The 26,714-nt window shown below is 63.3% G+C and overlaps 2 protein-coding genes across 5 annotated transcripts in view; one reads left to right on the forward strand and one right to left on the reverse strand.

Annotated features, from left to right (window-relative positions):
* LOC119864236 lies at nt 1-8,512 on the reverse strand. Of its 4 annotated transcripts, XM_038563599.1 has the most exons (4): nt 8,400-8,508; nt 6,667-6,745; nt 2,227-2,578; nt 1-1,789 (listed from the first exon to the last, which is right to left on the reverse strand). In XM_038563599.1, exon 4 carries the CDS (start codon nt 1,024-1,026, stop codon nt 16-18), a length of 1,011 nt encoding a protein of 336 aa, XP_038419527.1. In that variant the 5' UTR covers nt 1,027-1,789; nt 2,227-2,578; nt 6,667-6,745; nt 8,400-8,508; the 3' UTR covers nt 1-15. The 4 variants fall into 4 exon arrangements, with proteins under 4 accessions (XP_038419527.1, XP_038419524.1, XP_038419525.1 ...); XM_038563596.1 differs by having other exon boundaries at nt 1-2,578; XM_038563597.1 differs by having other exon boundaries at nt 1-2,578; nt 7,751-8,504.
* Nucleotides 5,378-26,714, forward strand: part of SLC22A18 (solute carrier family 22 member 18) — a 22,702-nt gene continuing 1,365 nt past the window's right edge. Inside the window, 11 exon segments of the mRNA XM_038563595.1 lie at nt 5,378-5,705; nt 8,042-8,338; nt 11,390-11,487; nt 12,485-12,645; nt 12,853-12,929; nt 12,931-12,986; nt 19,912-20,030; nt 20,741-20,848; nt 21,863-21,963; nt 25,452-25,553; nt 25,793-25,913. Of these exon segments, the coding sequence (XP_038419523.1) occupies nt 8,195-8,338; nt 11,390-11,487; nt 12,485-12,645; nt 12,853-12,929; nt 12,931-12,986; nt 19,912-20,030; nt 20,741-20,848; nt 21,863-21,963; nt 25,452-25,553; nt 25,793-25,913 (1,087 nt within the window). The 5' untranslated portion in view covers nt 5,378-5,705; nt 8,042-8,194.

Raw genomic sequence — 26,714 nt, forward strand, 5'->3', positions numbered from 1 at the left:
CCTGCTGTCCCTCCATCAGTGCTGCTGGCCAAGGCCCCGGGCGGTGGAGAGCCCTGAGGCTGCCTGGGCCTCCTCGTTAGGCCTGCCCTTGCCTTTGGGCCCAGACGGCCGCCGGCCGACACTCAAGCATAGCACCGTCCATCGGTCACAAGAATAACCCGGCTCCAGCTGCTTCTCACAATGGTGCCCACCGAAGCGGTCACCCGAAGTCCAGCTCTGGGCATGGAGCCTGGCCCCTGCTGGGGGAGCAGCAGAGAGGAAAGCAGGCCTGATGAGAAGTGTGTGCCCCAGAGTCCCCCAGCTTCCCTCCACAGATGAACCTGAAGGGAACCCCATGGCCAGGAGGGAGGGCCTGGGTCTGCCTCCCGGCTGCCCACGGCCAGGTACAAAGCCTGATCTAGGATGGTGGGAAGCAGGAGTACGGCAGGAGCCCCCATCAGAGCCCACCTGAGGACTGGGATGAAGAGGGGAATCTGGGAAGGGCAGGGGTCCCAGGCAGAGAGGTGGCCAAGCCCAGCATGGCTGGTCCCAAGTAACCCCAGAATGAGCCAAATGGCCAGGGCTGGCTTCAGTGGCCAGGCGTGCGGGCCTGGGACTCCAGCCTGGGAGCTGGTGACATTTCAAAGGCATCGAGGAGCACAGGAGGCTTCTAGCTTGGGGTCCAGGGTCCTGAGATTTAATGGTGGCATCAGGTGCCGTGAGCAGAGGTTGGAAGGGGGGTGGGGAATCGGGGAAGTCAGGCGGGCAGGAAATCATAGTGGCCCCGGGCCAGAGCAGAGGTGGGTCCTGGAAAGACAAGGTCAGAGGGCTCTGGGACCCTGGGGTATGGGGCGTGACTAAGGAGAGGCCAAGAGGGGTCGGGAAGGATGGTTGCAAGAGGTACCTCCATGATGCTGGGTGCCCCTTTGCTAGAGGGACAGAGGGGATGGCCCTAGCCCACAGCCACCCCCAGAGTGTGGGTAGGCCTGGATTCCTGCTGGCGGCCACATGGCTTTTCCACCTCTGGCCACTCCATGCTCGCAGCATTCTCGTGGTGAGGGGGCTGGGGCAGGGAACAAGGGAGGGGGCACTGCCTGGCCAAGCACAAGCCTTTGTGCTTTAGAGTCAGAGCAACTGCCTCTTACTGGCTGTGTGACCCTGGACCAGTCGCTTAACCTCTCTGTACCTCTGTTTTCTCACCTGTAAGGCTCCTGATGGGGCTCGGGGGCCATGTCCACATGAGCCTGGCACAGTGGTCAGCACCCTCCTTGTCCTAGAGCGGCAGGCAATCACAGCCCCAACACCAGTGGCACCTCCAGCTGCCACTGTAATTTAAACTGGACTTTTGCTCTGAGCGCAGGGACATGGGCTGGTGGGGAGATGCAGACCCCAACACGGGCACACATGCCCCCCACCCAGTCACAGGCAGTTCCCTAATAACTTGTCAGGCAGAGCAGAATGGTCTTTACACACTAGGCAGCTGGACAGTGCCACCGTCCCCTCCAGAGCCCAGAGGCCCATGGGATGCAGGTCATTCATCATGACTCTGGTGGCCTGGCTCCACTGAACACTCAGACCCATCCCACCCAGCTGTGTGCATGCCTAGTGCTCAACAGGGTCCTGAGCCAGCCCCAGCTGGATGCTGGTCAGCACCCAGCTGCTGCTGGTGGCACCCTCTCTGTGCTGGGCAGCCCCGTGCATGCACCTTATATGCCAGTTATCTCATTAATCCTCCCAGACGGCAGAGATTGGTCCTGTCCGGTTCACAGACGGAGATACAATCTTGAGAGCACAAGCCCCTTGTCAAGACCTGGAATGCACACGGGCTGCTGGGGTTTTACAGTTGGAGCCTCCCTGAGGAGCCCCCTGCCCCGGATGCTCTGAATTCTGATTTATGGAAAATAGTGAAGCAAGTGACTGCCTTTGGGTTGGACATTAGCTATGGTAGCCTGGCAGGCCCCTGTTGGCAGTGTGACCTTGAGCAGGCCCTCCTCCTCGAATGTCCAATCAGGTTCTAGGCTAGGAGTGTTTCCCTGGGACCTCAGGGGGGGGCCTCCCCTCCAGGGGCTTCCAGGCTGGTGGGTGGAGTCAGAAACAGGTGAATAAGCCAGGGCAGGTTTGGGGCTGCTGGGTGCAGAGGGGCCAGCTGCCTGATGGAACAGGCTCTGGGGAGGGTTTTCAGGGCTGTGACTTGTGCTGAGTCCCGTGGGGGCCAGGGGCAGAGTGGATGCTGGGGCTATCACTCACTCTTCTTCAGTTCACTCGAGATGTGTGCAAGAGCCAGCCAACCCTGGAATGGAGCAGGGGCCCAGGGGCCTTGGGGCAGGAGGCACCAGGTCCCCTAGAATCTCGCCCAGCCGGGTGCCAGGGTGTCCAGAGTGTGGAAGGGAAGCCGATGTCGGTGTGGTGGCCCCCAGCAGACACCAAACAGCCAGGCATCTTAAAAGTGCCATCCAGGCAGGGGAAAGTGGCCGGGTGACAGCCACAGAGTTCTCCAGAGTAGGAAGGGGTTTGTGAGTTTGTGACTTCTGGTTTCCTGAAAGTTCTTCCTGCTTCTTTCTGGATGGATTCTCTATTGAGTTTCCAATGGACAGAGGTTCTAGAAGACACCAGATGTGGGATTGGATGGTCAGAACATGGTGTTGCCTCTTCCAGATGGTGCTTGGAAGAGGTTTGGGTACCTACGAGGCATTTGCAGACCTCCAGCCCCCACCCCCCAGGCATGTGTTGTTGGGAGACCAAAGCCCCGGGGCTCATGAAGAGGAGTGTATTCCTGCCACACATCCTGCCTTGGTTTCCCCACTGCAGCCTGGTGGACAGGTGCGGAGCTGCTCTCTCTGAGGCCTGCTCCCCTGGGAAGTTCAAAGGCCTGTGTCTTCCTGCATCCGGACTGCCCTTCCGCCCTCCCACACCCCCTCAGAGGCCCTTGCCAGGCCAGACCACCAGCTGCTGGCCACTTCCCCTCCGGCCTCCCTGGATGGACACCCCCTCCTTTGAAGCTGTTCCTTCCCGAGTACGGAAGTCAGGGTGAGGCGTCCCTCGAGGGTGCTGGAGGTGGGGACCCCATGACCTTGTGGTTCTCACCACCACCACCCCAGCGTCCTCCCTCCCTCCCTCAGGTCAAGGTCCAGCATGAGTCTGTCTGGCCTCCAGGGATCCATAAAGGGAGAGTGACCAGCCATCCAGGTTTGTCCCCATTTTTACCTGGAAAGCCCCATGTCCCAGAAACACCTCAGGCCAAGTCTGAGTTTCCCAAGACAGGGTCCCCTGTTCCTCCTCTGCTCTGGTCGCCCAGACCATTGTGGGAGGAAGGGGACCTGACCACCCCACACTGTCCCACTGGAGGGTCCCAGGTCTCCAGTCTGCAGGCCTCCCACCACGGACGCCTCCAGCAGCCTGCTGGGCCCTGGAGTGAGGGACCCTGTGTCCCAGCACACAGCCCGGAGAAGAGCAAAGCCCAGTGTGAGCCCGGTGAGTGCTTGTGCGTCCCAGGACCCCAGCTTCTGCCCCCTGAGCAGGCTCCTGCCCTCATTCCACCTGATTCTGGGGTCGCTGGATCACCAGAGGCCGGTGGAGAAGCCCCCTGGGGATGCGGCCATGCTATAACCTAAAGGCTTCAATCCCACACACTTACCTAGAGGGTGAGTCAGAACCAACCCAACACTCAGCTGGAGAGAACCAGCCTTGGACAAGGCGCAGCCCCCCCAGGCCCCCGCCCAGACCCCAACCCCAGCAGCCTATTGCAGACTCCAGCTCTGGAAGATTCCTTGGCACCTGCCAGCACAACCCCTTGTGTGGCACCTGCAAAATGACTCTGCCCTCTAAGACCCTAAACCAGACGGCCTCTGGGAAGGAGCTGGTGAGCCAAGGCCCCCGCCACCCGCAGTGGGCTGGGGCGCCCCTTATAAGGCTCTGACTCCGAGGACAGCGCACCAGGTGGAGGCAGGAGCCGCACACCCTCCCCCAAGCCAGGCCCCAGCACAGATGCGTCTGACGCCCCTGCTGGCCGCGGCCGGAACAGCACCTCCGCGGTCCCGCCGCCACCGTCCGGGTCCTGCCACCAAAACCCCGGGGCATCCCTGAAGAGGCAACGCTTGAGGTGGGCCCTCAGGGAGTAATAGCAGAATGAGCTCCGTTGGCCTCTCATCGACCCTCAAAAGGGCTCATCTCCCGAGGATGGTGCCCGAATTCAAGCCTCCAGCTCAGACCACGGCTGCAAACCACACTCTCCCGCCGCCTGCACTGACCCACGTCTCCGCCCACCTGGCCATGGAGTTCCAGCATGTTCTCCCTGGAGAAACCCCCACCTCCCGGCTAATGGCAGGCCATACTGCAGGTGCTCTCTCGGCCCCGCCCCGTCCATCAGGACACCAGCTCTTCCTTCCCCAGGTGTGCAGAGTCCCGCCACCCCCTCCGCTGCCCCCTCACCCTACTGGGACAGCAAGGCTCCCTGTGCTGGCCCTTCCGCCCTCTTCCCCCTCACCTGCCCAGTCCCTGATCTGCACATCAGCCAGAGGCTCCTTCTGGAAGAACATAAGGGAAGCTCAGAATCCTGCAGTGGCTCCGTTGCAGAGCAAAACCCACACGCTCACAATCACTATATAATTTACCTATCACACATACTGGGTATTATCTACCCCCTCACACATATGCACACACACAACACACATACATGCACATACCTGTACACGTGTGTGCATGTATACATGTGCTCGCATATATGCGCACACATGCATATACATATATGTGGTGTACTTGCACACCCATGTGTCTACCAGCATACGATTGCACATGCACATACATGCATGCACACGCGTACATGCACCTGTGTGCACACGCACATGAACATACATGCACTCTCAGGCTCACTATAACAAGCCACACCGGGGCAGTCACATTTGTGGGTTGAGTATCCCCAGCACCTGGCCCAGAGCCCAGCACACAGTGGTCAGCCTCAGCGAGGCTGCCTATTGTGCAGCCCATCCCCAGTTCAGATGCCCAGGCAGGCCCTTGGGTCCTGCCAGCTCTGGGAGACACCCATGGGTCTCACCCTCCAGCATATCTGAGCCAGAGGGACCCTCCCCAGGGCACACCTCCCCTTCACCCCGTGCCTCCCCCTCCAAGGCCTCTGGGGCTCCCCCAGGGCCTTACTGTGGCCAACCAGACCCTCAGAGATCTGGCCTCACCAACCCTCTCCAGAATTAAGTCTAGCCCCACACACACCTTTGCCCCCACCCCATCAAAGGTTCTCAGCTTTCAAAACACCTGAAGTTGGGCTCAGCTCTCAGTCTGGCAGGCCCTTCCTGCACCTGGCCAACCTTCGCTTATCCTCAAGACTCCTCCTTATCCTCCTGTCACCTCCTCTGAGATGCCCTCCTCCCTAACCCCGCCCCTGATTCCTGCAGGGGCCTGGATCAGCCTTGCCCAGGAGACTTGTGGTTCCGGGGCTGGGCGCGGGTCCTAGAGAAGTGCCCGGCGAGTGCTGAGGGGCCGAGTGGGCAGGGCAGGCTAGCCTGGAGAAGGAAGAGCCACTGGGGCTTCCAAGTTCCCCCACTCCTCTCTCCTCCTACGGCCCAGAGGGCAGTTTTCCCACACTCTCAAGACCAGGAAGCTCCCCGCCCACACGGAGGAGCTGGTTCATGACAAATACTCAGGTAGAGCCGATTACTTCTGCTCCAACCAGTTCCAAGCTCTCCAAGACCCTGCTGGACGCAGGAGGAAGGGAGGTGAGTAACCAGCTCCTTCCTGCCCACCCCACGTGCTCTGCAGTGACCTCGGGCTCCCTCACCTGCCCTGGGGCAGGCTGCAGACTCTCACTCCTCCCTCTCCTGCCTCCTGACCCCCAACTCCTGCCCAGAGAACCCAGAAGGAGCCAGATGATGTCCCGGCCTCCTGACCAGGTCTGTGGCCTTGGGGGGCTGTGGAGCCTCTTGGAGACAGTCCCATCCCCCACCTCACCCTCACAGAACACAGAACCACCTGGATTCCAGTCCTCCTCCCAGGGCTCCTGCATCTCACACACCACGTCCCCGTCAACCCAGGGCAACCCTTCCTGGAAGTTCTTCTGGGAACCCCCTGCTGGTCCACCTGCCCGGGCTCTGGGCTCTCAGCACAGCCCCTGAGGCTGGCAGAGAGCAGCAGGTCCCTTCCCCAGGTACAAACACATGTCCCCCATTTCCACCGTGGGGATGGAGCTCTTCCTCAAACAGAGGCCCGCTATGTGGGGGGGTGTGGTGTGAGCCACACCCCTGCTGACCTAGGCCAGCTGGCCTCTGTCCTGAAATCAGGCCCGCGAGGGCCCCAGGCTCCCTGGCTGCGCCCCTAACAGCTGGGCATTGGTTTCCCCCCAGCTGTCCCTCGGCACCCCAGGAGGACCTTGGTGGCTGTCGGCTCCACCTGGCTGGGCTCCTCGGAACTGGCAGTTTTCTGCTCCGTTGAGCTGTAGTTAACAAAAGGCTGAGGGGACTTTGGCTTTGACATCTGGGCCTGTGGCCTGGCGCCGGGGGCGGGGCCACTGTGTCCTACACCAGCATCCGGTTCCTTATCTGGGGAATCGTGTCTGATTCCAAGGGGGCATCTGTGTGCTCCCGAGGACTCCACAGGGGATCGGGATCAGGGGCTGTAAGCACTCCACTGCCCCCCCAAGCCCTCCCCCCACCCCCAGGGACCACTTGAAGCCAGGTGTACCTGCATTCCACGGGTCTCTGCTGGCCCCGGCCAAGGGGTGAAGTGGCAGCTGAGTGACATGAGGGATTGATCCACTGGTCTGTAGGGGGAGGTGGGGAGAGGGCCCAGGAGCTGTTTCCAGAAATGCCCCATTCCCCAGCCCCTCCTCTGGGTCTCTGTGCAGACAGTGGGGGGGGGGGGGGCAAACAAGGATCCCTGCCCTCCTTCCCCCTCTCCCTTCCTTCCCTCCACTTGTCTCCCCTCCTATCCTTTCCTGCGCTGTCCCCGGTCCCTCTGCCTTGTCCTCCTCCCACTCTGTCCACCCGATGTGTGGACTAGACACCTGGCCCCCTTCTAGAAGTCAGAGTCCCTGCCTCCCCCACCAACCTGGAAGAAAAGCTGTGGGGGGAGGCACCAAGCCCCTCGAGACACGTTGGGCCAGAGTCTCTGGCACCCCAGGAAGGCTGGTGTCCCAGGTCACCCAGAGAGCAGGGGTACCCAAGCCCAGCAACGGAAGGGCCAGGCCAGAGCCCACCCCAGGAGAGCTCACCCCACTGGATCAGAACCCTAGGATAAGGCAGGCACCAGACCTCACTCTGGCAAGGGCATCCCCTGGCGTGCACTCATTGCAGTGCGGAGCCTCTGCGCAGCCAGCCGGGTGCCCCTGACCTGAGGCTCCCAACCTCTACCCGCCTCCCCCAGCCTCCCTGAGCCTGGAGGGAGAGGGTGCCAGAAGCAGCAGTCCTGGGCTTCCGCCTGCTGTCACCCAGGCTGGACCCCAGGCTCTGAAGCCCACCCTTGGGGCAGGGGCTTCTGTGGAGCCACAGAATTGAGTTTCTGCCAGCTGGGGGGCTGGAGAGCAGACCTCGCCCTGCAGCAGAAGGTACACAGAGCTGCCCTGCCTGGGGATCCTGGTGTATCCCCCACCGCACCCTCAGGCCACTCCCAATGCCCCCTTGGGGTGTAGCTGGGGGATTGGGGGTGGGGGTAAGCCTTCCTCTAGAACTGCTCCATCGTGGTGGGGGGTGCACTGTGGGCCTAAGGAGCCGCCCTCCCAGCAACAGGGCCCCAAAAAACAAGGCCCACACATGCAGGAGGCGCCTACCTGAACTGCAGCCAGCAACCATCTGGGCCTCTAAAACGGGGCTCCCCTCATTAAATGGGGTGCTGGTGCCTTCCTGTGTAAGGCACGTGGGGCACAGAGCCTGGCCCCCACAAGCCAGCAGGGCCTCTGTTGCAGGTTCCCAGGGAGCCATGCGCCCCTACACTCAGAGTTGTCAGTGGTGCAGGCGGAGGGCCACCTGCCATGTTCTCCGAGGGCAAGAGTGGCCTAACCTTGCACAGTAGTTGGCTGGAAGCCCGGCCGGGGGTCCTGCAGCACTGGCCTCTCCCACAGGCACTCTCCTCGACGCAAGGCCAGGCCGGGCACTGCCCTCCTCCCGCCCCGTGACTCAGCACCCTTGCCCAGCACAACAGGACTTTTGCCCCCTGCCCGCTGTGCCGGCTTCCTGCTCGGATCCGGCCAGGCTCTTCTGCTGCACCTGCTAGGATGCTGGGAGCTGGAGCCCCTGGGGCCCGGGGCCAGTACTCCAGGGGGACAGGCACCCCGGGCCGTCTCCGGGTCATCGTCCTCACCTATGTGCTGGTTGCCCTGGAGCTCACCTGCCTCTTCATGCGGTTCTCCATCCTGCCGGTGAGTCCCTGCCCGCAGGGGGCCTGGCCACTGGCATGCAGGAACTGTCCCTCTCACTTACCCTGTGTGCCACGGCAGGGGCCGGGGATGGGGGCCCAGGGCTGCCCAGGCCACTCACCACGCTGGATCTGAGCAAGCTGTAGAGCCCGGGGACTGTGCCTCTTGGTCCATCCATCAGCACTTTTTGTGCTCTGGTGCACGGCCAGCCCTGGGGAGGGGCCACAGGGAGCCACCCCCACTGTCGCACAGTCATTCTTGTGGCCCTGCCTTGCTCTGGGCTGGCCTGGCCCTGTCCCTCCCACGCCCTGGGGGCCATTGCCCTATTGATCCACCGCACCCGCTGGGTTCTGTCCTTCCTGTTCACAGGCCTCAGCTCCGGACGGCCTCCTCCGCGACACCTGCAGACCCTAGAACCTTTTCCCCACCATCCAGATCCTGCGTGGTCAGCCCTCCTGCAGGTGGCCCACGCCCCACATCCTGTGGCACGATATTAAATTACTTGTCTCCCCAGCCAGGACATGAGGGCAGGCCTGGCCCCATCTCCTCTGTGGCCTCCCCAGATCTGGAATTCTGCCCACAATAGTAGGCGGGTGGTTACAGGCCACTTTTAAAGAACCCCTAGGGGGTTCTCCTGAGCAGCCTGTTCCCCCGGGGATCTGGGCAAGAGAGGGCACTGCCTCTGCCACCACGGTGGGCATGGCAGGGGCTCCCCGCCAGACAGTGAGCCTTGACTCCCTGCCTCTAAGCCCTGACTCCATCCTTAGCAGCCCGGGGGCCTGGGCAGACGCCTTGCCATCCCATCGTGAATGGGCCACAATGTCCCTCCCTGGGAAGGTTGGTGCAGGGAGTGCCAGTGAATAGTGAAAGGCCCAGAGCAAGGCTGGAGCTCCCAGGAAGGCTGCATGTTTTGTTCTTTAAATGCTCACTGAGCGCTTACTGTGTGCACCGTTTCTCAGAACTTGGATTATAGCAGATGTAGACTCACGATCCAAGTCTTAGACTGTGCTGTGTGCAAAATAAGGCCTGCTGCAGAGGCTGAGGGTGCCCACAGACAGCTGGTGGGTTTGGGGGCAGGAAAGCCTCCCCCAGAAGGCAGCCTTAAAGGAAACAAAGAGCAAGCCAGGCTGGTGCAAAGGCCCTGGGGTAGTAGTGAGAACAGTGCAGCTAGAGAGGAGGGAGGGGAGGGCAGGAGAGGGGAGGCAAAGCTCCAGAAAGGCGGCTGGCAGGGGAAGGCAGGAAGCCGCTAGCCTTGGGGACTGTGGTGAAGGTCTAGCACAGTAGTTGCCGATGGACTGGATGTGGCTGTGGGAAGGCAGAGGCATCAGTGATGGAACAGAGGAGCCAGTGTCTGGGGGAGGCCATGGGAGCCAGTTCTGGATGTGCTGAATTCCAGATGCTTCTGGACACGGAGTGGAGAGCCACGGGCAGTTGAGAGGTCCTGGGGTGGCAGCGGCTGCCTGGGACCCAACCTGGTTCCCTGGAGTGTGAGCAGAGCAGGAGTGCGGGGTCATGCGGGAGGGGGGTGCGGGGCATGCAAGTGGGAGGAGCAGCAGAGCTGAGCCTGGGGGAGCAGGGGAGCGGGCACCCAGCGGGTGTGCGGTGGGAGAGGCAGAGGCCGTCCAAGGGTTTTGCTGTAAAGGGAACAAGGTTTGGGGTGGTGGCCAGAGGGGAGGGGTGGAGGGAAAACAGGAGAGACAGCGGCAGGTGTGCTTCCCTTAATGGAGCCAGAGAGAGGAGGCGCTGGGGAGGTGGGAGGTGGGATGCCAAGGAGACAGAGACTCAGGTGAGGACAACGCAGGTGGGCAGGTGTGGCAGCAGGGATAGGAGGGGAGGACGAGGCAGGTTTGAGAGCGAGGAGAAGGTGGGATGCCGTGGGGTGGGGGGAGAGCGTGGGCTCGCTGGGGAACGGGGATGATGGTCCGGACAGCCAGCAGGGCTCTGGCTTCTCTGGCCTCGCTCAGCAGCCCCGTTCCCCTCTGTCCCATTCTGGGAGGAGAGGGAGGGAGGAGGGGGATCGCTAGTTGCCCTGGGATGCCAGCTGTCCTGGGGAGGGGGGTGCGCGAGAAAGAAGGCAGAGGGATGCCCTTGACTGAGCTTCGGGAGAGTACAGGGTGTGAGGTCAGGGATGAGGCACATTTGCTTTCTGGGGCTCCCTGGCAAAGCACCAAACACTGGTGGCCGGCGGGGGGGGGGGGGTCCTTGCTGCCTCTTCCAGCCTCTGCTGATCCCAGACATTCCCCACATGTTCCAATATCTGCCTCTAACTCCTGACATGGCTGTCCCTCTGGGTGTGTCCGTGTCCCAAATCCCTCTATGTAGAAAGACCCCAAACCCACCCTAATGACCTCACCCGAACTTGATTCCCTCTGTAGAGACTGTATCTCCAAATAAGGTCACATTCTGAATACTGAGCAATAGGACTTCAACGGAGTTGGGGGGTGGGGGGATTCAACCCATTATAGGGGAGCTCACTGGAGGGAGGCGCCAGGACCTCAGAGGCCAGGGTGGGGGACAGAGCCGCTACAGGATGTTGAAGTCAGAGGAGTAGAGAGGGCTAATATGGGGTTCCCAGGACTCCTCTGTTCCCTGGAGAGACACTGGGCACTGCCTTTACCTCCCCAGAGGGATTCCAGGGGAGCCTGGAAGCCCCAAAGAGTAAGCCTGTGTCCTACTGGGAAATGGGCCACCTTCTGGAGGTCATCAGGGCATTTGGGGACAATCTCTTGCTGGTCTGGAAGATGCTACAGCCCACCAGGCAGCTTCAAGTGCATGAAGCCAAAATGGTGGTCTCTCCTGCGTCAGGTGTGCTCCGCAGAGGGGCGGGAGGGCCAGTGACCGCCTTCACCGGGCCCTGGGCCTAGTGAAGCCTGGACCCACAGGTCCCAATGGGCTCGGCTCGCGGCTCTGAGAAGAGAAGCGGAGTTCTGGGCCCCAGCGCCTCTCCCAGGCCCCCTGCAGAGTGGCCAGAGGGGTGCCCTCCCACCCACTCCCTACCCACTGAGGACGCAGGACCCCCTTGCCCCTTCCCACGGGCCTCTCCTGTGTTTGCAGTACCTGACTCGGCAGCTGGGCCTGGACTCTGTGGCTTTTGGCTACCTGCAGACCACCTTCGGGGTGCTTCAGCTGCTGGGCGGGCCACTATTTGGCAGGTACTGTCAGGTGGGGAAGTTTGGGGGCCCTCCCCTGCCATGACCTGGGTCTGCCCCTCAGAGGTCATGGGTTGGGTCATGCCGGCTTCCCAGACCTGACGCTGGGCCCACTAGGGTGACGGCAGCTCCTGTTCCAAAGAGGGGGACGCTGAGCCCAGGAGATCTATTTATCAAGGCTAGTAAAGCCCCTGCCCCCCATTTCCACCAACGCTGGTTTGCAGCCACACAGCAATCATACTAGCAATGCTCTCATGGCTGCACACGTCCACCTGGACTGAGCTGGGGGTCCCAGCAGAAACTCTTCTGGACCCCCAGACCCCCACCGGTCTCAGGGAGGCGGGAGCATTGGGCCCAGGGCCATCGGCAGGCCTCCTCCCGCAGGAGTCAGATCTTTAGGGTAACTGTGCAGAAAAGGGGCTGCAGAGGCAGCAGTCAGACAGAGCAGGGGCCCCGGGGGGGACAGGTGCAGATAGGGCCAGAGCCTGGGAGATATTTTATTTTATTTTTTAAGATTTTATGTATTTATCTGGGAGAGAGAGAGAGGGAGCATGAGCAAGGGGAGCAGCAGAGGGAGAGGGAGAAGCAGACGCCCTCGCTGAGCAGGGAGCCCAAGGTGGGGTTGGCCCCCTGGGGCTCTGAGGATCACAACCTGAGCCTAAGGCAGATGCTTCTCCCTGCTGAGTCCCCTGGGTGCCCCTGGGAGACACTTTCTGTAAAACACACACACCCCGGTGCTCCATCTGGACCCCACAAGGTCTGCTCAAAGGGAGTAGGAATGCTGGGCTGGGTCAGACACCCCATCACTGAAAACTGCCCCAGTGGAAGGATGGGGAAGCCGAGACCCCACAGGGCCCACGGGCACCCAGGTCTCCCTGGTGGCCATGAGCAGATCCCCGGGGCCTAGAGATCCGCAGCCCCAGGGGGTGGGCGTCAGCGGCAGAGGGGGCCGGGGAGGGCCCGCCTCCTCTCCGCGGCCTCACAGGTTTGGGCCCCCCAGGTTCGCCGACCAGCGTGGGGCGCGGGCCGCGTTCACGCTCAGCTTCCTGGCGGCCTCCGCCTTCTACCTGCTTCTGGCGGCCGCCTGCAGCCCGAGCCTGCCGGGCCTGGCCTTGCTCTACGCTGCGCCCCTGCCCGCCGCGCTGGCACACGGGCTGCCAGGTAGTGCCAGGCGGGGTGTCTCCCGGCTGCGGGAGGACTGGGGGGGCCCGTGGGGGGCGCCTGGGCCCGGGTGCGACCTGGGGAGGTGGGGCGAGGCCAGAGCCAGAGGGCGGGACAGGGGTCAGCTCAGGGGCCGGGCTGGGCGCACAGCAGGGGTGACACTGGGGTGCGGCCTGGGCCCCGCGCTCAGCCCCCGGCCTCCCCCAGCCGCCCAGATGGTCATAGCGGACCTGTCTGCGCCCGAGGAGCGGCCGGCGGCCCTGGGCAGGCTGGGCCTGTGCTTCCGGCGTCGGCATGATCCTCGGCTCGCTGCTCGGCGGGACCCTGAGCGCCGCGTGCGGGTGAGGCGGGAAGCCGGGGCGGCGGGCTGGAGGGCGGGTGCAGCTGGGCCCCCGTGAAAGGGGGGGGCGGGCCGGGGGCCGGGGTGGGGCCTGGGTGGGGCCGCCCACTCGCCCCTTCCCCGCCAGGCGGACACCGCGCACCCACCCTCAACAGGCGCTGCAGCCCCGCAGGGTGCGCATCGGGGCAGCGCCCGCACAGGGTAACCCCACCCCCCGCCTCTTGGCCCCAGGAGGTCCCAGCTGGGGGGACCTGCTGCCGTCAGGGGTCACGGGGCAGTCAGGCTGGACCTAGAGAAACCAGAGGGCAGGCCCTGGAGGCGGGGTCCCGGCCGGGCCAGTGGGGCCCTGGGGGCTGCTTCTGGAGGTTTCGGAACTGCACTGAGCTGTCTGTGCAGCGGCCCTAGGAGTGCCCCCCCCCACCCCCGGGGAGAAGAGCGTGACCTTGGACCCAGCACGCCTAGCCCTGGAGAGGCCACACCAGGCCAGGGAGGGGAGCCTCATTTCCGCTGGGAGACCGGCGCCCCACCCGGTTCCTCCTCCCCACCCCTAGCACCCCAACACTCACTCCAGATCGGCCTCTTTCATAGGAATGGACCTTGCCCCTGGCCTTCATTCAGACACAGCCTTTGCTTTCGGTTCGGAAGCAGGAGCCCAGCTGTGGGTGGAGGCCCGGTGCCAGCTAGTGACCCAGCCGCCCTGTGCAGGGCTAGAGGAGCTGCCCTGGGACTCCGCTCAGGGGAGGAGCCCTCCTGGTGTCTGAATCACACACACACACACTCATACATAAGCACACAGGCCTTCCAGTCTTGGGTGGATGCTCTGCTAGCCTGGGCCTCTGGGGGCATCAGCTCCCCCAGGCTCCCCAAGTACCTCCAGACAGACCTCAACAGCAGTAGATGTGGGTGGGGAATGGCTGATCCCTGGGGACCAGAGAAGAGGAGGGGAGGGTGACCTCGTTCCACCAGCTTCCTCTGGACAGGAAGTCCTTGACCCCACCCGTCTCCTCCCCAGTACTTTCACCAGAGCCTGGCTTGTGGATGTCTGTCTCTGCTCAGGCAGGAGGCTGCAGTGGGGAAGGTGGGGCTCCCTTCACCTGTTCCCTCACCACTATTTACTGAACAGCTACTAAGTGCCCTGGGATTCCAGGTTCTGGGACACGGCGGTGATGAGGCCAAGTCCTCAGATAAAGAGAAAATGATATGTATTTCTATAATGTCAGGGTGAGCTGCATGGAGTCAAAAGTAATACAGCAGGATTAAGGGCAGATGGACAGGTGGCCTCCAGGGCCTCACCCAAAGGAGTTGAGAAGGGTGGCAGGAAGGACGTCTGGGGAGGTAAAGCCCCGCCAGATGCAAAGGCCCTGAGGTTGGGGAAGGGAAGAGGCTGGTATGGCTGGAGTGGGGGAACAGGGAAGGGATGGAGGGGAGGTGCACAGGGGGCCAGGCCAGGGAGCCTGAGTGTGACCCAGCTACTGTGTGGAGAACAGGGGAGCAAGGGCCACTTCAGGGAGACCACTGAGGTGGCTATTGTACTAGTCCAGGCAGGAGGGGGCAGCTGGACCAGGGAGGGCAGTGGGGGGAGAGGGCAGAGGGCAGGGTATGCCTGGGTTTTGCTGATGGGTGGGATGTGGGTGTGAACACAGGGCCATGCCTGGACCCTGGGGCGGCCCTGGGCGAGCCATGAATCCTGCTGAGATCTGAGCAATCCGTGGTGCTGGAGGGATCCAGGTCACGCTGGGCTGAGTCTGGTGCCTGTTAGGTTGTGGGTCGGGCAGCTGTGGGTCACTCAGCTGAGTGAGGGGGTGTGTAGTGGGCAGAGCGGGGCTATGTCCTCATATGGGTGGTTTTTAAGCCCTGGGAACTGGTTCAGGTTGAGCCCTGAGCCTGAGCCCAGACCTGGCACTTCATATTAGAAGCGGGGCTCAAGGGAGAGACACAGTGAGGACAGGAAGGGAGCGAGATCCAGGAGGACATTGCAGAAGCCAAGGGGCGTGTGGGTCACAGAGAGGAGGGCCCTGCCACTGGGGTGGTGGGAGCAAGAGAAAGAGGATCGGGGGCATATTAGGGGGGGTCAGGGGGTAAAGAGGGTGCAGGAGAGGGAGAGGCAGGTAAGGGAGGAGCCCCCAGGCTGCCCCACCCACCTGGGCTCTCAGCAGCCCAGCCACCCGCTACCGTGGACCTCGGGGCACCTACTGTCACCTACCTGGACAGGTGCTCTCACCTGTGAAATGGGCGCACCCGCACTGTGTCCAGGGTGTGCGGGGATGGGTGGGGAAACAGGCCCCCGGGAGAGGGTGTCTCCTCCATGGAGCTCCAGGTCTCCATCCTGTGCCCCACGGCAGGGGCCAGCGCCCTGTCTCCCTGTCTCCCCGCCGCAAAGACCACATCCCGCCTCCCTTCCCTGTCCCCAGTAGAAACCCAGGCACATTGTCAGGGCTCCTTGTCCATCACCTTCCTGCCCAGTCTGTACCCTGTGACCCGTCCTCTGAAAGGGCTCAGCCATGCCCCCTACCTCCGGGGCAGCGGGGGTGAGGGGGAGGAAGTGGATTTGGCAGCCTCAGGATGTGGGACGGGCACTGGTATAACTGGTTTGGGCTCAGCGGGGAGCTCCAGCTGGGAGGCCAGGGCCCTGAGTCACTTAGCAGGTGGGGAGCACTCTGTGACTCACGGCTCTGAGTTAGGTCCCAGGGGATGGGGTCCAGGGGCTCCTGGAAAGGGGAGCCATCCGGCGAACGCTGCTGGCAGTGGGACCGACTCCTGGACTTGGTGTGGGCAGGCCTCCCACCACCTGATTCTGAGGGGCTGGTCCCCACAAAGTCACGGGGTATAGTCAAGGCTCTGGTCCCTGGAAGGGCTCGGGGTTTGGACAGATGCCCATGGGGATAGCAATTCCTTTAGGCTTGGGAGGATTTGCAGCCGGCCAGGGCAGCTTCTGCTCCTGGAGGTCAGGCAAACGGACTTCTGTGTCACGGTCACCTGGCAGCCCTGCTGGGTACTCGCTGGCCAGTGAGTGGCCCTGCCCCGGCCCCAGCACTGCCACCAGCTTTGCCCACTGGGCCCTCGGTGACTCAGAGGGAATTTACTATGCTCCTTATCTCCCTGAGGACTTGGGATGTTATCTCAGCCTTTGGTCTGGCCCGGGGAATGGGAAGCCCTTATCCTGCTGACAGGGTTTCCGCCCCGGTGACACGGTGACACCACTGCTTCCCCTGGAAGTTAATGAGTAAACACTCGGGGCTGCCCTGAATGACTCTGAGACAGAGTGTGTGGTGGCTGAGCCCAGCAGCCTACTACACTTGCTGCTCATGCAGTCTCACCGAGGCTCTGCAGGGTCAGCCAGGCCTGCTGGTGCCCACCATGGGAGGGTAGGAGGGGACACAGAGACCCAGCAGAAGGACCCTGGGTGTTCCGGGGACCGGGAAGTGCAGGAACAGGGCCCAGCTGGCCCAGAGCAAGCTCAGTTGAGACCTGACAGGGGAGGGAGAAGTCAATTGTTGAAGGTGGGACTGGGATGGGCGAGGCCAAGGGAAAGCCTGTGCAAAGGCCCTGGGGTAGGAAGGAGCTTGGGGCATAGGGCATGCTTGGAGGCCTGTGTGGTTGAAGCGGAGGGATCAAGTGCTCAGGGAACACAGAGGGCTACAGAGGGTCAGGCCAGACAAGGCTTTTCATCCTTTTTTTCTGGGCCCCAGAAGCTAGAGGGAGGCTGAATCAGGAGTGGCCCCACAGACTTTCATTTTCAGACATTGTTCTAGTGACAGTGTCATGGGATTGGGGAGGGCAGGGTGACTTCTCCACCCCAAGCTCCAGGCTGGACAGCCAATGACTTTCACATCCTTGTGTCACAGGAAGCTGGGTCCCAGCTGACCCCAGTCTGTCCCCCAGGTCGGATAGGAGAGGGCCCGGGGACCCTCAGGGCAGGGGCGAGGGCAGCACTGGCTTCGTGAGTACTGTCACCTTGTGGTCGGAGAGGACAAAAGCATAGCACCCACACAGGGTGGGCAGATGGCCTGGCCCGCTGCCCTCCTGACGACGTCATGTTGGTGAACGGCAGGCCCCAAGCTAAGGACGAAAGGCAGGTCGCAGTCAGCCGTACCGTCCCACCAGCGCCAGCGACTGGCCACGACAAACTGTGGCCGGTGGGCAGCGCTCCAGGCTGGCCAGGCAGCCCCTGGGGACCCGTGCAGCCCTCGGTGTCCCGAGAGGGTGGCCCTCATTGCATCTGAATGAGGTCACTGCAGAGAAGGGCAAAAGGACAGAAAGACGGATGTCCGGAGTCCTGCCCGGGGGTCCCTTCATGGCCTGCATCCCTCGGGCCTCCTGTCCGTCCATTCAACCAAAACCCGAAGGGGTGGGTAGGCAGAGACACCCTGAACGTGGCCTGCCCTCGGGGTCCACACTCAATCTGTAACCCGGCTCCAACGAGCCAACAACCGGACGCGGCCGTCCGCGATCCTGCACAAAGGGGGCAGGAGGCCCCGGCGGGGAGTTGACTGTGCCCGGTGCTCAGGGGCGCACCTACCCACACGTCCTGGGCAGGGGCGTCAAGCTGCATCCTGGAGGCCAGAGGGCTCCCAGGCTGAGAGGATGCCCTCCGTGCAGGGTGGGGCGGGGGCTGAGCTGGCCGCCGTGGTCCCCTGGCCTTCTGCTCCCTCTGGCATCTGTCCTGGGGAGTCGGCGGGGGGCCTGCGGGGGGGGGGGGAGGACACCCCCCACGTCCCCTGGGAAGCTGAGGCCCCCTACTCCCTCTGGGGCCCCCTGGTTTAGCAGCCATCACTGAGGGGTGGGTGCGATGCCACAGGGAGGGCCCTGGCTCTGTGCCGCCGGCCCTCGCTTGTCACCAGCCTCCCAAAATAGCCATCTAAGTGGCCGCCTCTGCTCCCGCGAACTTCCGGGGCATCTGGCGAAGAAAGCAGGTTCTGTCCCTGCCCGCCAGGCCCCAAGCAGTGACGTGCAGGTCCCGAAGAAAGGGCCCTTCTCTCTGGGGCCAGCCATCGGGGCCGGGGAGTCCCTGCCCGCGTCACAGATCCGTTCCTGCCGGCCCCGGCCCTCCCCAGGGGGCTGAGTCCGGGCCTCTGACCCCCTGGCCTGTCAGTCGCAGACGTGCCCGTTCATTCAGAAGCCTGGTGGTCAGAAAGCCCGATTATCCACCATCCAGGGCGGTGGGAGTCGGCTGGGGGGCCACAGATGGAGGTGGGGGAAGGAAGGCCAGCTCCGCCCCTGACCAACGGTGTGAGTCTGGGGGGGTCCTAGCCAGAGATGCGGGGTGATCCTGCCCCCACGGCCCCCCTGACCCCGGGCGGAACAGGGCCTTTCCTGCCTGTGGTTTGCCAAGGGAGCTCTATGTGCGCGTGTGTGCCCCCGCGTGTCTGTGCACACGCGTGCAGCAGCAGTGGGCAAGAGCAGGAAGTCCTTTCTCTGCCCCCCGCAGAGAGCCGGGGCACCTTGTGTCTATGCCCTGAGGCCTTGTACAGGGCAGGTGTGGGGCTGGTGAATTGGGGTCAGGACCTGGTTCACACATGTGTTCCCTGGTCTGATGTTCACTGGGGCCTTGGCACAGGGTCCCACCCGGGCCCACTGGTCCTCGGGACCAGCCACTTCCAACTGATGGAGCAAGCCCCTCTTGGAGGACAAGGTGTTGGGGCTTGTGGAAAGGGCTCTTGCAGGTTGTATAGGAGTTTCCTCTGCTGCTGAGGGGAAGGGCTTCATGGCCGCACACCAGCCTGGAAGGTCACAGCGGCCTGGCTCTGTAAGTTCCCATTCTTTCCTATCTTCCCCTCCACACCCTGGAGGGGACAGGTTGGCCTCCAGAAGAAATAGTCATGATCAGGGGGGCCAGGCCCCACCCAGGGCCCATGCTATCAGGTGACACTGCCTGCCTGGCCACTTGTGCCCTCCATGCGGTGACTCGTGGTTGGGGAGGGACTGTGTCAGGAGCTGACGCCGAGGGGCCTGCCTGAGTCTGGGTCCCGGGTGGTGGTCTGGGCAGGCCGGAGGGAGGGCATCCGAGGGTGGTGTCCGAAGCCCCTTCCCAAGCCCAGCATGGCCAGCCCCACAGGAAGAGGGGCGCAATGGGCAGGGGCTCCTGAGGCCATTGTGAGTGATGGGAAGGAGGCATGAAGGTCGCCCGGACACAGATGAGGCCGTGTGGGGTCCCATGGTCTTCTTGCAGGTGGAGCCAAGAGGCAGGCTGGGCCCCCTGCCACCCCTGCACCCATCCTGGTGTCCTGATCCCAGTGCCACCTGACACATAGCTCCCCATCTGCCCAAAGGGCCAGACGTGTGTCACCTAAAGGACGAGGCGAGCTGCCCCCCAACCCCAGGAGGCCACTCCAGTCCCACCAGAGGGATGAAAACTGCTCTGGGGCCAGGGTCCTTCCTCCGGGAGCCTCAGTTTTCCCCTCTGTAAAATAGGCAGGACCCATGGCCTGCCCCCTTCTGCTGGAGGTATGCAGGGAGCTCCTCCAGGCCTGGAGCTGAGCCCTGGGACCCCCAACGTGTGACTCCCCTGCCCTGGCTGGGACCTGTCATCTGGGGGCCTCCCTACCCCTCAGCAGTCTGGGAGCTGCCCATCTCCCGAGAGAAGCTGCCCCTCCCCTCCCTCCAGGGCTCAGCTCCGGGGCTCCCGCCACTGCCCACTCTCGGAGACCCGGGGCCCACTTGCCGTGGCTGCCAGAGGCTGCAGCTGCGTGTGAGCCTCGGGCCTGGAGACAGCTCCATGTGCTTCTTCATCGCATCACCTCATGAATGTGCCCTGTGAGTCCCGCCCCTGCCCCCAGTCACGGGCTGTGGGGATGTGGCTGCTGGGGTTTGAGCTGTTCTCAGCTGTCCAGACCCCAGCTTGGCTGAGGGGCTTATGGAGGAGATGCCGCACGCGGTACCCACACCCAAGGACCCAAGTCCTGTGTGACCACTGCTGTCACCCCCAGGATTCAGTGTCCAGCCTTCGTGGCTCTTGTGGCCAGCCTTGTGGCAGCTGTCCTCAGCTTCACCTGCATCCCCACCAGCACGAAGGGGGTTAGCGCCAATGCCCAGGCTACACCTCCAGGTAAGCCCCACCAGGTATACCCTCCAGGTAGTCCCCAGCAGGTACTCCCCTCCAGGTGGGCCCCACCGGGTACTCCCCTGGAAGTGTGCAGGAACACTGGTCCTGGGGAGTGCCAAGGTAGGGGGCAGAGCGGTGCAGCTAGGACATGTGGGACCTCCCAGGCCCACAAGGGAGGGCAGGGCTCCACAGAGGAGCCAACAGGGGACCCCTGCCTCTGTGCCCAGTGACTGAAAGCCTGGACCCAGAAAGGTCAGGAGGGAGGACATGCACCGGGCCCTGGAGGGGATAGAGGCACAGCCAAACTGGCCTCCAGGAGAGCTGGGCAGGTGGGGAGGGCAGGGGGCGCCCAGCCACACGCAGCTGGAAGCCGACACCACAATGCTTAGAGGTGGTCACTGGGTCAGGAAATGGTGGGTGCTCGCAGCCAGACCATGGCCCCCACTCCCCAGCGGCTGCCGGTGGCCAGCAGGTCACACAGGTCGGGGCAGCGAGGGCCAGGGCTGAGCCAGGCTGCCTGCGAGTGGAGGTGCTGGTGCCTCCCAGGGTCAGTGGGAGCTGAGGGCTTGGCTCTAGGAGTGTGTGGAGCTGCCCCGAGAAGGGCCTCCCCGCCACCCTGCAGGCCTGCCCGCCCCCTCCCAGGGCCCAGGCCAGGTCGGGGAGCTGGGGAGAGGGCCATGCGGTGGTCTGAGCGGCCTCCCGGGGTCCCCTAGGCGCACCCAAGGCCAGCATCTTTGACCTGAAAGCCATTAGCCGCCTGTTGCTGCAGCCCGGTGTCCTGCCCGTGTTCCTGGTCAAGGTGGTGTCCGGCTTCCCCTCCGGTAAGTCCCCGAGCCTGGCGTGGACCCCTCCCTCCGCCGGGGGTCCCGAGCTCCGCAGCCTCCCCGTGCCATCACCCATCACATGGGTCCCGCAGGAGAGGCTCCCGGTTCATGCCGAATGGCTGCAGGAGTGAGGGCGGTAGGGCAGCCGGGGTGGCCCAGCGGTTTAGCGCTGCCTTCAGCCCAGGGCCTGATCACGGAGTCCCGGGATCGAGTCCCACACCGGGTTCCCTGCACGGAGCCTGCTTCTGCCTCTGCCTGTGTCTCTGCTTCTCTCTCTCTATCTCTCATGAATAAATAAATAAAATCTTAAAAAAAAAAAAAAAAAGGAGTGAGGGGGGTAGAACAGAAAAGCAGTGCCCCTCCCCCGCAGCCTTCAGGCCCCCCCCCTCACACGGCAGTCCTCAGCACCCCACCGGGCAGGCTCCAAGCCCCCTGTTCTGGGGTCCTCTAACTGGGAGGCAGCACAGGACAAATTAATGAGGTGTTTTGCTGGCGCCAAAGAGTTCATCTCTTGCCCTCAGAGAGTTCTCACTCTTGCAAAAGCAGAGGTCTCGGGGTTGGGTCCACAGGCGGGGAGGAGGAAGCAGATGTTGCCCGGCTGGGCCCTCACCAGCTGTGCTGGATCCAGGCTGGCTCTTTGGGGCTGACTTCAGTCAAAAGGGTCTTTGGGGGCCACCAGAGGGCCTGGGGTCACATCCTCCCACATTGTCAGCCCTGGGGCCCAACAGCCCTCACACAGGATGCCCTGGGCTCTGGCCAGCCTGGCCACAGGGTAGTTTCTGGCACCTTCCTCGGCACTGTCTCCATTGGTCCCTGGGGCCACGCTTCCCGTGCCTGAGATCCACAGAATCCTCAGGAAAGCTGTCAGGGACCCGGCTGGCGTCACCTGCCAGTCGTCCTTGAACCAGTCACTGTGGCTAGACCAGGGCTCCCAGCCCAGCTGACAGGGGAGGCGGGCCCTGCGGCCAGTGGCTTGGGGACAACCAGGCAGCTGCTCCTTGCCTCTCCTAGGACTGTTCCTGGTCATGTTCTCCATCATCTCCATGGACTTCTTCCAGCTGGATGCCGCTCAGGCCGGCTACCTCACGTCCTTCTTTGGGGTGCTCCAGATGGTGAGTGGCTACCAGGGGCTCAAGGTGCGCCTCGGGTGGGTCAGGGGTCTTCGGATGCGATGGACCGTGCAGCCTGCCTGCCTCAGTTTCTCCACGCTCGGAGGCTGTCCTGCACTCCTGCCATCCACATTCTGCATGGTTAGCTTCCGGCTGCCCTCCTGCCAGCCGGGGTGCACACTGTGCCCCCAAGTGGGCTTGCCTTCCTGTCCCGGCTCCAGGCTCCCACCAATGGGCCTGCGTCCTGTGTCCACACCCACCCACCTGGAGGTCCTGTCTGCTGAGAGGGCAGGAAGGAGGCTAGTGCCCAGCAAAGGCTGGTGTCGAGGGTCCACCCGGTGTCCATCCGGCACCCCACTGCGGACAGGCCAGGGCAGGAGTGGTGCCTGTTGGGGGGGCACATGACAAGGCTGCCCACCCACAGCAGGCAAGCTCTCCAAGCTGAGGTACCCGTCTCCTTGTCCATCCAGTGAGGCAGACCACAGTGACTTGTGGGGTGTTTGGCAGATTAAATGAGTGCTCAGAACAGGCCGGGCACCTTGGGGGTTCCACCCGAGTGACAATCACTGTGTCCTCGTGAAATGCCCCGAGACTGGTGGCCCCAGGGCAGGAGGTACCTGAGAAGCGTGTTCAGGTGGGACAGGTGTCCTGTGTGCCATCTCCCAGGCCCTGGCTCCTCCTAGGCATCTGTGCCAGGCTGGGGGGCCGGGGCAGGGACAGGTGGCGACGCACTGCCGCCGCCCTGGACGCCTGCCCAACAGCCGGAGTGCGGGAGGGGCTATTCTGGGACCTTCTGGGGGGAGGCAGCTTGGGACCTCTCCGGAAGCGCATGACATTCCCAGCACCTCCAGGCCATCTGCTCCCCATGCTGCCGCCACCGCTGGGCCCAGGAGCGGTCGGGACCCCGCTGCTAAAATAGTAGCTCCCGTGGCAGCTCCGCAGGGCAGAGGGAGGGCCTTGGCGCCGCGGGCCAGGATGGGTTGGGAGACAAACAAAACAACAATGACAGCAAACCAGACTTGGGGCCTCTGGGGCAGGGTTCTAGACGGCTGCCCCCGGCCACCCAGGCTCTGCCCTGGACCCCGGGGACAGACTAGTAGCCTGCGGCCTGGGCAAGGACCTGGTCCACAGTGGCGACCCTGCCTGAGCTGGGCCTGGGGTTCCAGCACCTGTAGGGATGGCAGGCTACCCTGGGGGTGGCTGCTTCTGGAACCTCTGTGCACAGAGGTGGGGGTCTCACGTCTACAGGGAGACGCCTGAAGGCCCCTCATCAGCACCATCAGCACCCAGGCCCCCTAGGGTAGGGTTGCTCACCGAGGGTCCGAGAGGCAGCCCCGCTGTAGGGTGAGCCGAGCCTGTGCTTGGCACCCTCCACCTGCTGCCTCCCTCTACAAACCATTTCCTGCCCCCTCCTGAAGTGTGGCAGTGGCAGCCGGACCCCAGGGGAACCACGGCATCCCCTGCCCCGCTCCCTGGGTGGTCCTAACGCAAGGAGATGGTGGTGTCTCTCCAGGGGACTTGCAGACCCTCCTGTGAGAGCCCCCACTCGGCCAGGTGCTGGGCCACCACAGTGGCAGATCAGCACCCAGTCACCTACACACCTGATGTGTCGGGGTGACCAGGACCTCACGGGAGAACAGGGTCCTCAGAAGGGCAGTGGTCAGGGGCTGGGAGGGCTGCAGGTGCAAAGGGCCTGTGGTGGGGAGCTTGCCAGCTGCTGAGCGGACTGAGGCAGAGGGCCTAGGCTCTGAGGATGCATTGTGGGGGGTGGTCTGCAGGGCAGGAGGGGCCTGGATGTCCTGACACTAGGGTGGGGGCTGCAGAGAGGGTCTGCGCAGGGGCTGGACGTGGTCATACGAGGGTCTCTGGGCGCTGTTAGAGAGGGGTGCAGGCAACGTGAGTGCTTCACGGAGCCCATGTTGCCCCTGGGGGAGGTGTGAGCGGACGGGCCTGTTTGTTAACTTCCAGTTCCGTGTAGTAACCTGCAAGACACGGAAGTTTAGGATTTTTTTTTTAATTCATGAGAGACACAGAGAAAGAGAGAGAGGCTGAGACACAGGCAGAGGGAGAAGCAGGCTCCCTGCGGGGGTCCAATGCGGGACTCGATCCCAGGACCCTGGGATCACGCCCTGAGCTGAACGCAGACGCTCAACCGCTGAGCCACCAGGCGCCCCAGTGTAGGATTTTTTTAAGCGAATCGGGAAACTGAGGCACAACAGCACCGCCCCAGGGTTTTGGTCTGGGTGTCTATATGTTTTTCTTTTTTTTTTTTTTTCTGGGTGTCCATATGAATGGCGAGGCCAGATGTCACCCCACCATGGTCTTGAGAGTCCTCCAGCTGCGCTGTGCTGAGGGACTTGCCTAATAGACCTTCCTCTACAAAAAGAGGCAAACAAATCTAAGATCGGGCAAATCTGAAAGTAGGATTTTTTTTTTTTAAAGGACATTTATTTATGGTTCTGGTTTGAAGCAATTTTGTTAGGCCAGGCAGGCAGTGAGGGGGGCGGGTGACCCCACTGAGCATGGCTGGGCTAGGTCCGCCCAGGACATGCAGCATGTCCCTGACCCCTGGGGACGCTGACCCCCAGCCTCCCTCCTAGCCCCTGAGGGCACCCCTGGCTCTTGCTGCCTGCCTGGTGGAGGCGGGGAGAGGACCATGGGGAGCCCCATCCTGATCTGGGAGCGGCCTGCCCCTGGAGGCCCGGCCCTTTCATCTGGCTTCGGGGAAAGGAGCAGTGGCAGGAAAGGGAGCGCCTCACCTTCCCTGGCACCTGTAGGTGCTGGGGTTCACCATCCATCACCCCGAACCCCGCTCCTGCTCTGGGACCTGGGGCAAGTGACACCAGCCCGTGGGCCTCAACTCACCTGCTGTGACTGGGGCGTGGTGAGGACACAGAGCTGCGGGCCTGGGCCCCCCCCGGGGATGGCCCCTGGTGGACAGTGGCTGAGACGTCTGCGGGCCCGCTGTGCGGAGGAGCCCACACGGGCACATGTCCCTGGGCTCGGGCCTCCCCATCTGGGACACGCCAGGTCCTGCCCCCAACCAAAGCGCTAAAGAGGGGGGCGAAGGGGACAGGGGCCACAGGGGTCTCCTGCTCTGGAGTCAGGGCAGCACAGCGAGTGCTTCTGGAGGAAACCCCATAAGCCTTGCCTCCCGAACCTGCCCTCGGCGGTGGCCCGGCCTCCTTGGAGGAACATGTGCTCATCACACCAGAGATTAAGGACACAGGATGGGTTTCGGAGGGACCGGTGGCCCTATGAGCGGCTGCACAAGGGAACAGGTGCCTGGGTCAGGGGCCTAGGCAGCCCCATCTCCCCAGGGACCCCGCTGCTGACACACACACTACGAGACCTTCTCTTCTACCCTGACCTGATGGCCGCTAGGTCCAGGAGGGGACCCCCAGGGCTGCCGACAGCAAGGGAGGTCCCCAGGGCAGGGGACAGCCCCGTCCAGACCCCTCCCACCATCACCCCTCCCCCTGCCTCCCCAGGTCATTCAGGGCGTGGTCATCGGGTGGTTGAGCAGCCACTTCTCGGAGGGGACCCTGCTCCGGGCCAGCGTGCTCATCTTCATCGCGGTGGGAGTGGCCATGGTGAGCCCTTCCCTCAGGGCAGCCCCCCCAACCCAAGGCACCCACGACGAGGGGCGGGGTCCCAGGCCCATCCCTCTACCCTCTGCACATGCCCAGTGCACGTTGGAGCCCCTGGGCCCCTTGGTCCCTCCACTTCCTCCAGGGCCACCCCTCCCTGGGGGGCTTCAGGGATGGGCACTTCCGCCCTGGTCCCGTGCGCCCCCCAGTCGCCATGGCCTCCCCGCCCTGCCCCGTGCCAGGCCCTGATGTCCAACGTCCTCCACTTCTGCCTCTTGATGCCTGGCCTGGTCTTCAGCCTGTGTGCCCTCAACGTGGTCACCGACAGCATGCTGACCAAGGCTGTCTCGGCCTCAGACACAGGTGAGAGCAGGGGCGGGCATGCGCTGGGGAGCCCGGGGCCTCCTCTCTGCAAGGCTTGCTGGGCAGTTTCAGATGGAGCATGTACCCCGATTGCAGGCTCAGTCTGCCCGGCCCCAGTGAGCATTGAGTGGGGTGGGCTGCCCGGGGTTTCCATGGGCAAGGCAGGGCTGGCGGGCCACAAGATGGCTCAGGTGACACTTTGCACGCCTGTCTGGGCCAGGCCGGGGCGGGGGGCGGGGAAGAGGAGGGGTGTGAGGAGGAGAGGAGAGCTTCCTGGGGGCGGTGTCCGGCTTGGTTTTGAAGTGGGCAGGATTTCCCTAAACAGGAGGGTGGAAAGATGGCAGTGCAGCCATCCCAGCTGGGCAGAGGTGTGGAGTGGGGTGTGGGATGGAAAGTCCCCTGCAGAGGCCGGTCAGGAAGACGGCCCAGGGGTGCCAAGTGTGCTCAGCGCAGGAAGGGGCTTGCCTGGGATGCTGGAACTCGGGAGCCGGTCTTGTGCTCCCTCTAGCACCTGGGGGCGGAGGGATGGGGTGCGGGTGCTTCCTGAATGAGTGAATGAAGGCACGCAGCCAGTTGAATCTGGGACACCCCCAGCCCGCCCTCCGACCCCCAAGGGGACACAGATGTCCCCAGCCCTCATTCTGCACCTTGCTCTCTTGAGGCTTGAGTCTCCCACCCAGATTCAGGTCCCTGGGCTTGACTGTGCCCCGGCTGCTGCCCATCCCCCACCTCCACTCCCACCCCCACCCCCTGGTCCAGGCAGGCAGGGGGCAGGCAGGGGGCAGGCCGAGTTCAGGGGCT

This window comes from Canis lupus, chromosome 18, assembly GCF_011100685.1.
Source record: "Canis lupus familiaris isolate Mischka breed German Shepherd chromosome 18, alternate assembly UU_Cfam_GSD_1.0, whole genome shotgun sequence".
NCBI classification, from domain to species: domain Eukaryota; kingdom Metazoa; phylum Chordata; class Mammalia; order Carnivora; family Canidae; genus Canis; species Canis lupus.